Consider the following 15,109-nt stretch of genomic DNA (forward strand, 5'->3'; position numbering starts at 1 on the left):
ACTAAAAGTAGACTGACAAGTTAGAAGAAAATGGCTCAGATACAAAGGTGTTTATACAAGTTCCCTCCTCTTATTTCTGCCAGTATCCCACTTCCTCTGTAGCTCTCAGTGCTACTTCTGACACTGTTCTGTAGAATCTGAGACTTAGAAGTAGTTTTTTAGATTGAGCAGGGGATTGAAGTGAGCAGGAAGGAGATCCAAGCCTATATCTTTTATTAAATGCTCTAGTGCTGCTTTAGAATTTCCTACTACAGTCACTAAACCTCCCCATATGTAAAATAGTGTAATTGAGATTTATATTTATATTCCAGGAGTCTTTGTATTGCTGGTATTGGAAGACTAATTACAGCATGATGTCTGTTCTAAGATAGTTTCCATTAACAAATTGGAATGAACCCATCCATTAGGGAGAACAGATGTTTTCAGAATGGTAGAACTCTATAAAACATTGGTTCACTCTAACTCTAGAATATAAACTAATTGTAATTTTTACAGCTTTGTCCACAGTTGTCTTCAGCCTTTGAAGAGATGGTGCATCTGTCAGTTGACTATCTGAAGTAGACTTTGTAACATTTTGTTCATCTACCTCAAAGCCAGGATGCAGCATTTTATGTGGAATTTCAATATACCATTAAAAGCCACAAGCATTTAACATTTGTAGTTGCAAGGCTATCTGTGATAAATGTTGATAGTTATCAAATGAAATAGTTTTTTTTTTTAAAAAAAAGAATTGTTACCTAAGATTGTAACAGTAACTGTGTGTGTGTGTTTCTCCTAGTCCTGAGATAAAAATGTTACACTTGAAATTCTGGATAATAAGAATATTAAAGCTATTTTAATTCTTCATGGTCTCTGCAGTTTCACATATGGATTCTGCCTGCTCAGTGAAACACTCAGAACTTTCTAGCACTAGAAGAACACCTTTTGGCAGGAAACCTAGCCCCAAATGTCTGCATTAGTAGACAAAGAAGAGCTAAATTTAAATAGAATAAAAAGTGCAATGAACTATATGTATACAAGTTACATTACTACAGCAATATTATCAGTGCATATTCAGCCATGGTGTGACTTTAAATGTTGGTTCTGGGATAACCAGGTTTTGAAGTCCACTCTATTTTGTTCAATCTTATAAAATGTGAAGGTATTGGATAATGCTGATGTTTCCTTGACTATTTAAAACTGCATTGCTTGCCTTAATGCCTCTAACATGTGGCACCACAAGTGTTTAATCAGAGCAGGGTTGACTGTCCTTTGGCTCTCCAGCTGTTGCTGGACTATGCCTTCCTTTGTCCCAGACTGAGGGCGATGCTGGCTGGGTTTGCTGGGACAACATCTGGAGAATCAGAAATTCCCTATCGCTGCTTTAGATGCTACAGGGCTAATTGTAGATATACTTTGAGCAACTTATACACACGAACACCTGTTTCCTGTGGAAACAACTTTATTTATTAGTAACACCGCTCAAGTTTCACCTTCCATTTTCTCTCCGGGCATTTGTACTATAAAGTTCCTTAAAATAAAGTATCTCTAGTCCAGTATTTCCTGAGTCTGCAAAAGGCAAAAAGAACTTTGAAATCTCTCTTGAAGAATGGAAATAATTCAATGCACAACTGAACTTCAAGCCTTCCCTTACATCTATTCAGTGCCTCAAACATCAAAATGCAATTGCATTCTAAAAGCAGCATGCATGCACGCAGTTGCAAAATGCATGGGCACGTTTTACATATTTTCAAGGAACACAAATTAACTCTGTTGATACATTTACCTTTTTGCTTTGATCTTGCAACATATATTCTTGCAGAGGAAAGAATTGCATTTATATACTTTGTACAACATCAGAACCAGTTTTCCTCATATTCCTGCTGAATAACTGATGCGTGGGAATGTTTGATAAAGATTCTTGAACACAAGCAGAACCTATTAGATTATTTGTCAGTCTGGATTAAAATTAACATTATTCATTATATTACCAATCAGCATCGAAAGCATGTGAGCAACATAGATGCAGACAATAAAGGGGTTTCAGTGGTGGATTGTCAGATGTTAGTGCCCTCGACTTTCACTACAGCCAACTTTCACTTCTATATCTTTAGTGAAGCTGAACAAGCAGCGATACTAAGTTATGATACTCATTTTTAAAAGAGAATGCTTTCCTTTGCAGGAAATGCATTCTTTTACATACCATATTTTGCACATCCAGTTTAGCGGTTGTGATAATAATAGTGGGCCAGTAGCGGAAACTGACAGACTGACTCTCAGTGTTGGCCATTTCTGATGTAGGTGGTAAATTCGCTCCAGCAACAGCCACAGGCTACATCTCCTCCAGTTCCAGATGCCCATACGCTTACTGCTGTGGCTCAAGCAGATCCTCTTGTTAGGAGACAACGAGTACAGGACCTTATGGCACAAATGCAAGGCCCCTACAACTTCATGCAGGTATGTTGTTTTCCTTATTCATAGTTGGATTTGGTCAAAAGGGATTCTCGGGAAGCCAGTTGAAATTGGGCACATTTCACTTGCATTCATTTAATTCAGAGAGGTCAGCCCTGGCTGGCTTGCTGGTTACCATATATACTCGAGTATAAGCCGACCCGAATATAAGCCGAAGCACCTAATTTTAGCACAAAAAACTGGGAAAACTTATTGACTTGAGTATAAGCCGGTTCACCACAGCACAAACCTGGCGGTAGCGGCAGCAGCGGAGAAAGAACAAGCAGCCCCAAAGGCACAGCGCAGCGCCTCTCCCAACCGCGGCTCCTGTGCCTGCCCTTGTAAGAGGTGGTGAGACCAGCGATGAGAAAGGGCTCCTTTCGGGTCGCTCGTCCCTCTGCCGCCGCCACCCGCCTCACTCAAGTATAAGCCAAGGCGGGCTTTTTCAGCATAAAAAATGTGCTGAAAAATTTGGCTTATACTCGAGTATATATGGTACTTTTGAAGGGATTCTGTTTCTTGTGCAGCTTGCTTGAATCTTGTCTTAATTATCTAGGACTCCATGTTGGAATTTGAGAATCAGGCACTCGACCCTGCTATTGTTTCAGCTCAGCCTATGAATGCAGCACAAAACTTGGATATACCCCAGATGGTTTGCCCTCCAGGTTGGTAAAATCGAATTCATATCTAGTTGGAGTAAGATTTTGGTATAGTTGGAAGTACTAAGTTACTAAGAATTCAGAAATCTAAATCTAGAAATGTGCATTATTTAAACATTGTCAAGGGAGTTGATTGGTAGAAACGTTTGTCATCTTACAGGTTTTCAAGTGAGGCTAGTAGGATGTGAACTACTTTTTATATTCTGATGAAGTCTGTTTGATGCCAGGCTTGTAAATACTGAACAAAAGAGCCAGTAGTTGATTAATAAAAAATCGGATACAATCTGAGGCTGTGCTTGCAGCTGTTAGGTTTTATGTGGAAAACAAATACGTTTAATCTCAATGCAGTATTCTACAGCAGAAATATATAAGCTTATATTAAAAAAATAGACAGTAGTTCAGATAATATCTAACACACACACTATTTTATTATGGGTAATATTACTGTATTTCCAGTTCATACTGAATCGAGGCTTGCGCAGTCCACCCAGGTTCCTGTCCAACCTGAAGCCACACAGGTAAGAACTGTACCTGGACAACTGTTGGCTGAATTTCCTCTCTGTTCCCCCAAAACCCTGGAGAGCTGCTGCCAGTCGGCATAGGCAAGCGAGAGCCACCAATCTTTTGGTGCTCTGTAAGGCAGATTTCTGTTACTACATATTTGGGCCTTGGATTTTGTCCTCAGGAGTCCCCATATGAATGTTTTGCCTATCTGTGTTTTCTTCCTAATCCGCAGGGAATTGAAAGAAACATCCATATCTGATGAATAATGTTTGTATTGTAAGCTCAGTTCACCTAGCTCAAAACAAGCTTTTAATTTGTATGTTGTCAGGAAGGTCTGAGGCCTATTCCTGCCCCCATCATGCGAAAGTCCTTATCATAGGCCCAAGTATTTTGAAATTAATATTAGCCTGCACTCAGCTGTATGAACATCTATGTTTGCATGCAGTTCTGCAAATACTAAAATGTGGCAAAAATTTAGCAAAATGTTGTTTTTTCATCTGCCTGTGATGGAAACTTGCAAAATAAAACTTTTGGCAAAACTTGTAATTGTTTACTGGGAGTAATGAATACTAAAGGTAATCTAAAGGTAATTGAACTGAGCAAAAGAATGTTGTTAGCGCAGGTGTCAGTAAAACCATATGAGATTAATAGCAAGAAATTTACCCAGAGGCCCTGGCAGGAGTATCTGCTTAATTTTAAAACTTTGACAGGTCCCCTTGGTTTCTTCCACAAGTGAGGGATATACAGCATCCCAGCCCATGTATCAGCCTTCTCATTCAACAGAACAACGGCCTCAGAAAGAATCAATTGACCAGATTCAGGCAAGTTCATTTTGCTTGGCAAGGGGAGGAGGGACATTACTGATTCAGTGTAACCTGCTCCAGAACCTCATGTATATGGGTGTAGTGTAGAGGGACAATGCTTAGGTCCATATCTCAAAGACATAGAGCATGATAATAAGTGTTAGATAAGTAGGGATCTTAGCTTATCCTTGTCTTGGGAACGCTTGGCCATCAGTTACCTATGCTTTTCTAATATGATATCACACGAAGTTGATTCATGGCTTGCTAACATCAGATTGAAATTTATTTGGCAGGCTTCAATAACCTTAAGTGCAGATCAGACACCAACATCATCACCTCTTCCAGCTGCATCCCAGCCTCAGGTATTTCAGGCTGCCTCTAGCAAACCTTTGCATAGCAGCGGAATCAATGTTAATGCAGCTCCATTCCAGTCCATGCAGACAGTAAGTACTAAACAATCATATTTATTATAGATTGCAAAACATTTGTAAGTCAGCATCTTGGTTACATAATGGTTAATTGTACCGTGGACAGTAGTAATAGTTTCCAAGACATTTAACTTTCTAAAAGTTGCAAAGTGTACTTGGTAATTTATCAATTTATTCAGAATATTCAATCTCTTTGGTTCTCATTTACTTCTCCTATAGGTATTTAACATGAATGCACCTGTTCCTCCTGTCAATGAGCCAGAAACTTTAAAGCAACAAAATCAGTACCAGACCAGTTACAGCCAGCCTTTCTCCAATCAGCCTCACCAAGTAGAGCAATCGGAACTTCAGCAAGAACAGCAGCTTCAGACAGGTAAACTTGTGAAAGATAGAACTTAAATGCTTCATTCTGAAAAGATAAGTTTTCAAGATAATGTAGACCAAACAAAGCATATCTTGATTGATGCTGTTGAAGTAGCATTTCAAGCATGTATGGTGAGGTGGAAGGAAGTTTTATAGTATTTATAGGGACTTAGGAGAAAAGTGCAGTTTGGTACATTTATGCACTACATGAAATAAAAATTCACCTCCCAAATGTTAAGCACTATCAAATTAAATCTGTGTGGTTATGCCAAAGGACATCCAGAGAACATTCTCAATGATCAGGGTATTTAGACTGCAATGTTCAATTTAATTCTGCAAACAATCTTTCTTTAGGTAGGTAAACATTTACTGTCGTACTTGGTGGCTCTTAAGCAAAGTTCATTGGTGAGTTAGCTTGATATTATTCGAGTCTTTAGGAAACTGGAATTATAAGTAAATTCAAGCTTTTTGCACTTCTTTCTTCTCTGTCTCTTCATTTTAGTGGTTGGCACCTACCATGGTTCCCCGGACCAGTCCCATCAAGTGGCAGGTAACCACCAGCAGCCTCCACAACAGAATACTGGGTTCCCACGTAACAGTCAGCCTTATTATAACAGCCGAGGAGTGTCTCGTGGTGGATCACGCGGCACTCGAGGCTTAATGAATGGATACAGGGGACCAGCCAATGGGTTTAGAGGTAAAAACTTAAAAACCTTTTGAGACTAATTCTGAATGTTTTCCAGAAATGCAAACTGCCCAGAAGCTTAAGCATTGTAGTGGCATGCTTTGATTTTTATTTTTATTTTATTTAATATACTACAGAGTGGTCAGCTTGCTGCCGCTTTTGCTCTGCTATAATATTAGTGCATATGGTACTAAGTAAAAATTACATGACAGCAAGCTATGAATATGAACTAACAATGGAGTTGTTTGACTGGAAACATAACATGATGTAGTATGAAACTGACTTTCCATTTTTGTAACCTGCTAAATGGCTGCATCTTTTTCAGGGCTTGTTACTTCCTTGGCTTACAAAAGCAAGTCTTTCATTTATTCAGACTATGGCATTTGGTGGGATTCTTTATTTTGGTGCCTGCATTTATTAAATCACTTTAAATAATGACATTGCTAAATATATATTACACACAATGTGAAGTCTTGAACAAAACTGAAGACAATGAATAGTGCCCAGGAGCCCAGGTGCAGTTTAAATGTGTATCCACTTACTTGGTATCAGGAAGGGTTAGGTGTTACACATGCTGTATTTTCCTGCTGCACATTATTACATTGTAAAAGCCTGTCACTGTGCTTTTTAACCTTGGGTCCCAAGATGATATTGGACTACAACTACAATGTCTATACTGAAAGCTTACCAGCTTGGATTGCTTTCTTTAATACAGAATATTTTTTCCTTAAATTGCATATTGTTTTATTCTGAATATATACATATATCTTTTATAAGGTATGCAATACTTTTCAATTAGTTTTCCCCTCTGATTTTTAGGAGGTTATGATGGCTATCGCCCTTCATTTTCCAACACTCCAAATAGTGGTTACACACAGGCACAATTCAGTGCTCGCGACTATTCCACCTACCAGCGGGTAAGTTGATGGGACAGTGGAAAGAGTTCTTTAGTTTATAATAAAAGTTTCATTGCATAAGAAATTAATATTTGGATTGATTTTTAACCTAAAGATAAAATCTACTTTTAGAAATTCGTGGTTAACAGTTTTCCCATTGGGTACAAATAGGCCACTGCCTATGTACTTTCTGCCTCCTAGTCTGCTTTATTAGACTGCATCCATTTGTCATCATACTCCATTTAGTACTGACGTTACTAGGTGAGGGGCTTATCAATTGAGAAGCAAAATGAGCTCACCAAAGAATAAGGGAGAAGTTTCTACATAACTCAAGTATGTAGAAGTATAGAATTATACTGCCAATTATAAGGCAGTTTGTTAACTTGAGCCACCCCAAAATATCTGACAGCAATCTGTGAACTTGAACTGCTACTGGCCAAGAGAGAGGAGGGCCTAGAGCAGATGTGGGGGAGCTTTGGTCTTCTAAATGTTTTTGGATTACAATTCTTATCATGCCTAGCCAATGGCCATGTTTGCTGAGGTTGATGGAAGTTGTAGTTCAGCAGCATCCAGAGAGCCAAAGGTTCCCCATCTGTTGCCTAAAAAATCAGAGGTCCAGCAGCCTTTGAGAATCTTACCAGTTATACCTCTGGTTGAGTTGAGACACAGAAAGTGTGTCATTTGAAGGGAGGGAGATGGTAGACAGAGATAGGAAGTTGGCCTACTCAAGCCCCTGGCAGCATATAGTAAGTACCCTGGAGCTGCAGAGGGTTCAAGTTGGGAGGGAATGAGTGCTGGTCGGTTAAATAGCCCAACTCTTCTCCCTAAGCGAAGTGGTGGCTTTCTCAGGAGGAAGGAAATGAAAAAAGATGCCCGTGCTTCTCTTCTCCTGCCTCAAATAATAGTTATAAAATACTGTGGGTTGGAGTGGGCAGCTGCCTAGTGCTATATGGAATGACATAGGATCACCAGGGGATGGGTGGAAGTTGAGAAAAAAGGTATTCTTTCACCACTCCAAATTCTTGTCTTCTCTCCCCCCCCCCTCTCCTGAACAACATTGCAAATCTCTTGTTCTAGATTGACTAGAACTCTGTTCTTAGGGACATTGCAATATTGTGTTCAAATTCCAGCTTGTCATTTTCTGGGTTTTGATTCCCTGGGGCCACAATTCCATCTGCCCCATGTGTGAACAGAAAGCATTTCTATGTGTGCACAAGAAAAGAAGGGTGCTAATGGCTTTCTCTTTTAGCTGCATCCCCTTGTCCCCCAATCTTCTGAAATGGCTTTTAAGGGTGTGACTGAAATAGCACATATGCCCATTTGAATCCTGGACAGGGACTTCCAAAAGTTACCGTATTTTTCACTCTATAAGACGCACCCCCCTCCTAAAAAGTAAGGGGAAATGTGTGTGCATCTTATGGAGTGAATGCAGGCTGCGCAGCTTTCGCTGAAGTCAGGAGAGCAAGAGGAATCGGTGCGCACCAATCCCTCTTGCTCTCCTGGCTTCGCTTCGCTGGAGAGGTGCTGCGCAGCTTTCCCTCTCTGTGCAGCACCCCTTCAGTGAAGCGGGAGGAGAAATGGAAGGGGCTCCGTTTCTCCTGCCACTTCGCTGAAGGGGCGCTGCGCAGAGAGGGAGAGATTTCCTCTAAAACTAGGTGCGTCTTATGGTCGGGTGCGTCTTATAGAGCGAAAAATACGGTATATCCTGAAATAAAATACTGAAATGACAAACTTTTAAAACTATTTTAATGCAACTTGTTGCACTTCTGTTTGGTCATCTTTTTTTCTAGGATGGATATCAACAGAATTTCAAGCGTGGCTCTGGACAAAGTGGTCCTCGGGGAGCCCCTCGAGGTAATATTCAAGTGGTGAATCTCTGATTGAATCTGTAGAGAGGTTCTTAGGAGTTGCAGACTTTCAGCTGTTTCAGTTCACATGTGTTTAACTGTTGTAGACATTTGTTGAAAGTTGTTCATGAATTTGATTTTTGAACTGTATATTGTTAAACTTCCTTTCTCGGCTTTTATTTAAGGCTACTAGGTTGCTTTTTATTCCTTGCCCAAGCAACTGTTGAAAATGTAAGCTTACCCAATTGTGAGGTGTGTAATTCTGCTGTGAAAAATGTTTGGCAAGCTCCAATAGTGTCTGCTTTTGTATTTTGCTATTGCTACTTGGATTTCAATAAAGATCTTGCATTATTTGTAGCCTGTTCAGAAATTCTGTTTTCAGCTACATAAGATGCTATATTCTTGTATCCAGATGGAATCTCTTGAAAAAGACCTACTCAATTTCGCATGTAAATAGCATACATATTTACAACTTTATTCTGTTTGCTGCTTTATACTTAAGTGTACAAACTAGTTTGCAATTGGAAAATAGGCAAAGCAGTGGCTGCAGTTCAGTCAAGTGTGGGTGCAAGAATTCATTCCAGAGGGCTCAGTAGAGCCTCTTACCCCACCCCACCCCAAATTTCCCTTGCCAATATGAGCACAGGATGTGCAGAAGGAAGCTGGATGGTGCTATAGGAAGCACGTAAACAGGTATTTAGTTTCCTGCAGTGCCCCCTTATGTCACCAATGTATGCACACTTGGTGGGAGGAAGGGCTCTTTAGTCTTGTGGGTGGGGGACTCTACATGTTGGCACTATGCCTGCTCTTGAGTGGATAGAAGCCAATCATTTTTTAGTGCACCAGCTGAAAATGGATGTAGGACTTAAGATGAGGCAAAAAAGATAGCTAAACCTCATCTAGTGCAAACTTTATTATAAATCCTTCCAGAAAATCCATTGAACGAAAGTAAATTACAGGAATTTCTTACGATTGCTTTGATGTACCGAAATACGAAATAGAACCACTGGAAGTAGTTCTAACCAGATACTGCCCTTTTAGTCTCTTGGGTCAGCACACTGGCAATTGTCTATACTATATTTTGTTTTTGAACTGTATACAATACTGTTATTCAGTTACTACATTTCAATAGTACTTTCTAGTTGTGTTCAGGTGCCACTGAAATATAGTTTATGGCTTATTGGTAGGCATTTGGAACAAAGGTTAGATTTAAGACTGATGTAAGTAAGTTTGTGTACATTCAAAGCCTGTCTTCACCTGGTGAGCACATAGGTATCATTCCTCTTCTTATTGTCTCTAGGCATTTATTCGACAAACATAGTAGGGGACCAGACTTTAGAGAGGCAGCCATTCTGACTATTAAAGGATCTCACTTGATCCAAAAATAAAATGCTATTTTTATTTTCTAGGTCGTGGAGGGCCCCCAAGACCCAACAGAGGGATGCCTCAAATGAATGCTCAGCAAGTGAATTAAACTAATTCACAGGATTACATTTAAACGCCAAAAACACACTGGCCAGTGTACCATACATGTTCCAGAAGAGCTATCTCTTGGTTCTCCTTTATAGGAAGTTCATAGTAAAGGGATTATTTTCATTGCCCATAAAGACAAGACTACAGTTGTCAGCTTTATACCTGGATATGGAAAGAAACGACGTTTACTCTGCATGTTCTATCCTAAGCATCATCTTGAGCCTTGCACATGAGATCCAGAATTTTTACCCTTGCTCTGATTAAAAGCAAAAATGGCAGTTTTAGGGTTATGAAAATCTCCATAGTTAACTGAACAGGCAGAAATAACCCCACTGACTCCATTGACATTATATAGTGCTGCAGCAAATTCGGATAAAAATATCTAAATCCCTAAATGTTTTACTCAGAAAATTGGTGTATTTAAACTTTTACATGAAAGGAAGATGGAAGAAGCGAATTGTGGTTTGACAGAGCAACTGCATTTCAGCTTTTTCTGTTAGACTGAAGCACTGAACATCTGTGATGCATAATAAATGATGCCTATACCCCAACTAATAAGCTGATGGACAGCTTAGGGCACACCCTTAGTTACAGCATTTTTTTTTATTAGGCCTGACTTGCTGTGGCAAAGGGATGCATTAATTGTTTTGTGTAGCTGTTGATATAATTGTGTAAACCCAGAATTAGGCTTTGATTGGCACTTTAAATTTTTCTGTAAGAAATAGAAGATGTAATCTGAATGGCCACATTTGTTTGCAATGTGAAGTGTTAAAGAATTCTCTCCTGAACACATTTCTGGGATAGCAATGACATTTGTAAGGATTGGTATTCTTATCTTTCCTTATTTTTTCCCCTTGTCTGCCACTGATACTTGATCTTGCTGTATTATTGCCCAAATAACTGATGCCGGTACTGATGGGAATTAATGGATATTCATAATACTTTTGGTTACATTATTTCTATTTTGCAGCCTGAAGGTTTTAAGAAATCTCAAATCCCTGCTGCTGCCCTTTTAAATTGCTCTCTTTTGAAAAGCACCAGTATGTGTTTGGATCGGTTTCCCCTTTAAGGGAAATTACAGCCAGCAGTTACAGATTTAAGCAAGATAAATAAAACATGTTTATAAAAAAATGTATTCTTTAACGTATCTTAAGTGACTACTGCAAATGTAATAGGGAAACAGAAACTTCAGAAGCACATTCCCAGAACTTTAAATGTTAACGTTCAAAGATATTCAGAAAGTTAGTAGGTGTATTATCTTCTGTGGAGTCTTGAAACTTATTTTCTGATGAGATGCAGTCATCTCTCTCCCTCCCTTTCTCTTTCTCTGCCCCCCCCCCCAAATGAAGACTGTTGAAGCTGATCATTCAAGCCATCTCATGAGCTGTACATAAAAGTTTGAGCAGGTAGTGAGAATTGTATTCATGGCACCAGTTGAATGTAGCAGTCTAGCCCATGGAACCCACTGAACAAGAGTTTCTGAATTATTTGGGAAGATATTTGCAGAAGGCTGATTCTGTGTGCACAGTGCCCTTTTTGTATTGGTGCTGATCCCCTTTTAAGACTGTTTTTGTTTCATGGATATAGTTTCATGGATATAGTTAATTGAACTGAAAAAGAGAATAGATTTTAAAAATCTGATTGGCAAGTAGTGGTTTCTTCTTAAATTACTTAGCATCTGTGCCCACCTCCATTTATCTAGAAAGGAGAAAGACTTTAGCTATCATCATGAGAATTACCTGCTTTCATCTTTGAGGTTGCCCTAGGTTGCAATTACTAAGTACTTACAAGTAGCATTTTTGCATTTCTAAAAAGTGACCCCCATCCATTTTATACAGCTAAGCAAGTCTTCTAACAGGTTGGTACAGTATCTGAAGCCAAAGGTTCAGATTTAGGAACTAAATAGGCAGAAATTTGTGGTGTGATTATACACACAACCACACACCCAATTTTTGTCTAGAAAAGCTGTGCAAGTATGAATTATGCAAATAGCATGCTTTGTGGTTATTTTACACAATTTTTTGCAAGCTTTGGCTGTAAGGAGCCATGCAGCACAATCAAGCCATACATTCTGAATACTTTGGAAATACTGCTAACCTCCCTCTTTGGCTTCTGAGATTTTACCCAACTATTTTTGTACTTTCAGGGCCAATATTGTAGCTATAAAGGCCAGAATCCCTTGCTGTATTTAAAAACAAAACACAGCACTAAGATTCTCATTCAATGTTACGGAATAATTCAGAGAAGATTGGGAAAACCAATTTGAGGAATATTTGTTGACTGTTTTACTTCTGCCAACTTTTCAGTCTCTTCTATATTTGAATATAATCAAACTAAAGTACACTTCTTAAAGTTGAGCTCTACTCTTCTAAATGTTATTGATTCCTTATGTTCTTCATATTGACTCAACATGACCAGAAGGCATTGGGTTGTATCTATTTGTTTGCCGAAGGGACATCACCGTAATGGACACTTCCGCTGAAGGAAGGGAAACAGAATTTTCATTTCCCCTTTCCTTAATTGTTACCTTCCATTCTGTTCCAGAGGGTCATCCAAGCCTCTGGAGCAGATTTGCAGGGTGCATAGGAGGCTGCTGGGATGAAGAGGAATAACCAAAACCATCACCTCCGCATTGTCCATTGAAGTGTACAATTAATAGAGTTCCACTTCTGGATGCAACCCCTGAGTTGGAGACCAACGTGGTGATGTTTTGACTTCACTGGTGGTAGTCTTTATGATCACTGGATCTTAAATGATTATATTGAGTTAGGAAATTGTTGTCCACCTTCATAGCTTGGAAAAAAAGTGAAGTACTATTTAATAGAGGCCTATTTGTGATAGAAAAGCTACAGTTCAAACAACTTAGGAGCAGTATTAGATGTATTTATTTGCCTTACTTAGATCATCACTTTGTATGTTAGAATCCTGTCTTCTTCCGTGACCAGCCATCAAAAAGACATGAGATAGTGCTTCTCCCGAAAGAGACAGATGCCAACCATAGTGCTTTTCTCCAATTATTTTTCAGGATCCAAAAGTTCAGTTATGATCTTCAGACTCTTAACTAATATATTGATACAATAATACACTTGTTAATTCCTTTTTAATCTGGCAAAACTACTGCCCTTCACAACAGTCTCTAGTAATGAGATCTACAGGTGTTTTGTGAATTGTTTTAAGAAAGGTGTGTCTGTCTGTGGTGCCCATTCTAGAGTTACTGCTTTATCATCAAAATAGAATTTCCGTGTTCAGTCTTCATGATCGGTTCACTGTTCATCTACATCCTCCTAGACCTTTCTCACAAGTCAAAATGAAAAGCAGTTTGAGTCCCTCCTATTACTTTTTCTGCATCTGAATGGTGTTAAAAGTGGGGCAAACAGTTTAACAGAAATCAAATACATATTGAAGGCAATGTAGGAGTTATATTTGCATATGAGACTAAGGAAAAGTGCTCATGTGTAAAATCTGTAGACATTAAGTGAATGGAACTGTTTTGTCTGCCTTGGTGTTTTCGCGCCTTGTTTTTTAACTGCAGTACCTTTAAGCTGATGACTTTATTAAAAAACAATGACATTTAGAATCAAACACTCTGGATGTATATTTTTAAAAAATTCCACTGCAGCCTACATTCCTAAACTTCAGTGTATGTTAAAATACCACTGGTGTTAAAAAAAAAAAACTTTCAAAGCTTTGCCCTGCATCTTTCTCTGGTATTCTACTTTTTGTTAAATACCACCAGTACATTCAAATGTGTGTTGGGTCATTCCTGTTTCTATTGCCACTTAACAGAAATTACATTTTAAAACCTTGCCTGCCTTTTCTGTGATTTCGGTGTTGCCATTGTAATGTTCTTCATCTCTTTTCACCCACACAAAGTTTACTGTTGCAGTCAGCTTAGCATTCTTTTAATTAATGTACGATCTTCCTTTTTTAAAATTACACACTTCATTTGGATAGGAAGAGGTGCTTACAGTAGTACATTAAAAGTATAGCAAGTTGCCCCTCTTGTGACTGTTGCCTAATGTGACTATTAAATTGCATGTTGTGTTAGAATTGTTCAAAGCCAAGCTTGTAATAATATATCTATGCAAATATTGTGAATTTTAAAAATTAGAAAATTGAGGGTAGTGATTAATTTGGACGTTCCTGGAAGAAATTGAAATTAGTGCCTATGCAGCTGTATTCTGCACTTTTGACTGCAGATCAGATTGGTGAACCATTGCCTTTTACTGCTCCAGCCCAATGAGGCATTTATTTTGTAGTTCTTGTATGGGAAAAGCGTGAGAACTGGGATTTTCATTAAAACAATGTAATTTAAATTATTATAAGCTTTATTATTTTCACACTGACATCACCAGCAATCATGATTTTACTTGAAATCTCGCCACCAGTTTCTTCCAAATGAACTTCTGCCAGTACAGATAATTTGCATCCTAGATCACAGAAAGAAAGGAAGCCTGGTTTTAAACACAACCGGGTATGTGTGCAAAGAAAAAGCATGTGTCTGCATAATTTCACACCTAAATTTTGTGATTGCATTTTTGTACTAAGTTTTTTAAAACTTTTAAATGTATTTTAAATCGCAACCCAACCTAAAATTTTAGGGTGAAAGTCAGGTAATATTTAAACAACACTGCTGGCATAGTTGTGAAATTTCAGCATATAGTAAAGGAATCTGACATGGGACTACACTTCTAATGTAAATATAGACAGGCAATTAGGTACACATAGTATTTTCAGGAAACCTGAGACTTCCATCATTCCTGAGCATTGAGCGTGCTTGCTGGGACCGATGGGGGTTGGAGCTGAGCAACATTGGAAAGGCCACAGGTTCTCCACCCCTGTCTTCAGAGTAATTCTTATAGACACAAGTCTACTTTTTCAAAAGAGTCAAGACTAGCTTAAGTAGTACAAAGTTTTCAAAAGATAATGCTAGTTAAAACTAGGTTCCAGAACTGATATTAATAAAACAGAGAAGACTTTCACTATAGTTAATGTAAAAGTGGATATGTGAACAAAACCCA

General features: G+C 38.7%; 1 protein-coding gene across 13 annotated transcripts in view; it reads left to right on the forward strand.

Moving 5' to 3' along the window:
• CAPRIN1 (cell cycle associated protein 1) overlaps positions 1-14,407 on the forward strand; it is a 34,459-nt gene extending 20,052 nt beyond the window's left edge. For 4 of the 13 annotated variants that reach the window (XM_083431622.1, XM_083431629.1, XM_083431627.1 and 1 more), the window contains 10 exons: positions 2,281-2,436; positions 2,987-3,095; positions 3,546-3,607; positions 4,304-4,414; positions 4,690-4,839; positions 5,044-5,197; positions 5,690-5,884; positions 6,692-6,789; positions 8,559-8,622; positions 10,025-14,407. In XM_083431622.1, coding sequence (XP_083287748.1) covers positions 2,281-2,436; positions 2,987-3,095; positions 3,546-3,607; positions 4,304-4,414; positions 4,690-4,839; positions 5,044-5,197; positions 5,690-5,884; positions 6,692-6,789; positions 8,559-8,622; positions 10,025-10,089 — 1,164 coding nt within the window. In that variant the 3' untranslated portion in view covers positions 10,090-14,407. The remainder of the gene's footprint in view (positions 1-2,280; positions 2,437-2,986; positions 3,096-3,545; positions 3,608-4,303; positions 4,415-4,689; positions 4,840-5,043; positions 5,198-5,689; positions 5,885-6,691; positions 6,790-8,558; positions 8,623-10,024) is intronic. The other 9 variants (XM_083431633.1, XM_083431624.1, XM_083431632.1 and 6 more) reach the window with 3 other exon arrangements.
• Positions 14,408-15,109: the final 702 nt, after the last annotated feature.

The sequence above is a fragment of the Podarcis tiliguerta genome (genome assembly GCF_965153285.1).
Source record: "Podarcis tiliguerta genome assembly, chromosome: 1".
Taxonomy (NCBI): domain Eukaryota; kingdom Metazoa; phylum Chordata; class Lepidosauria; order Squamata; family Lacertidae; genus Podarcis; species Podarcis tiliguerta.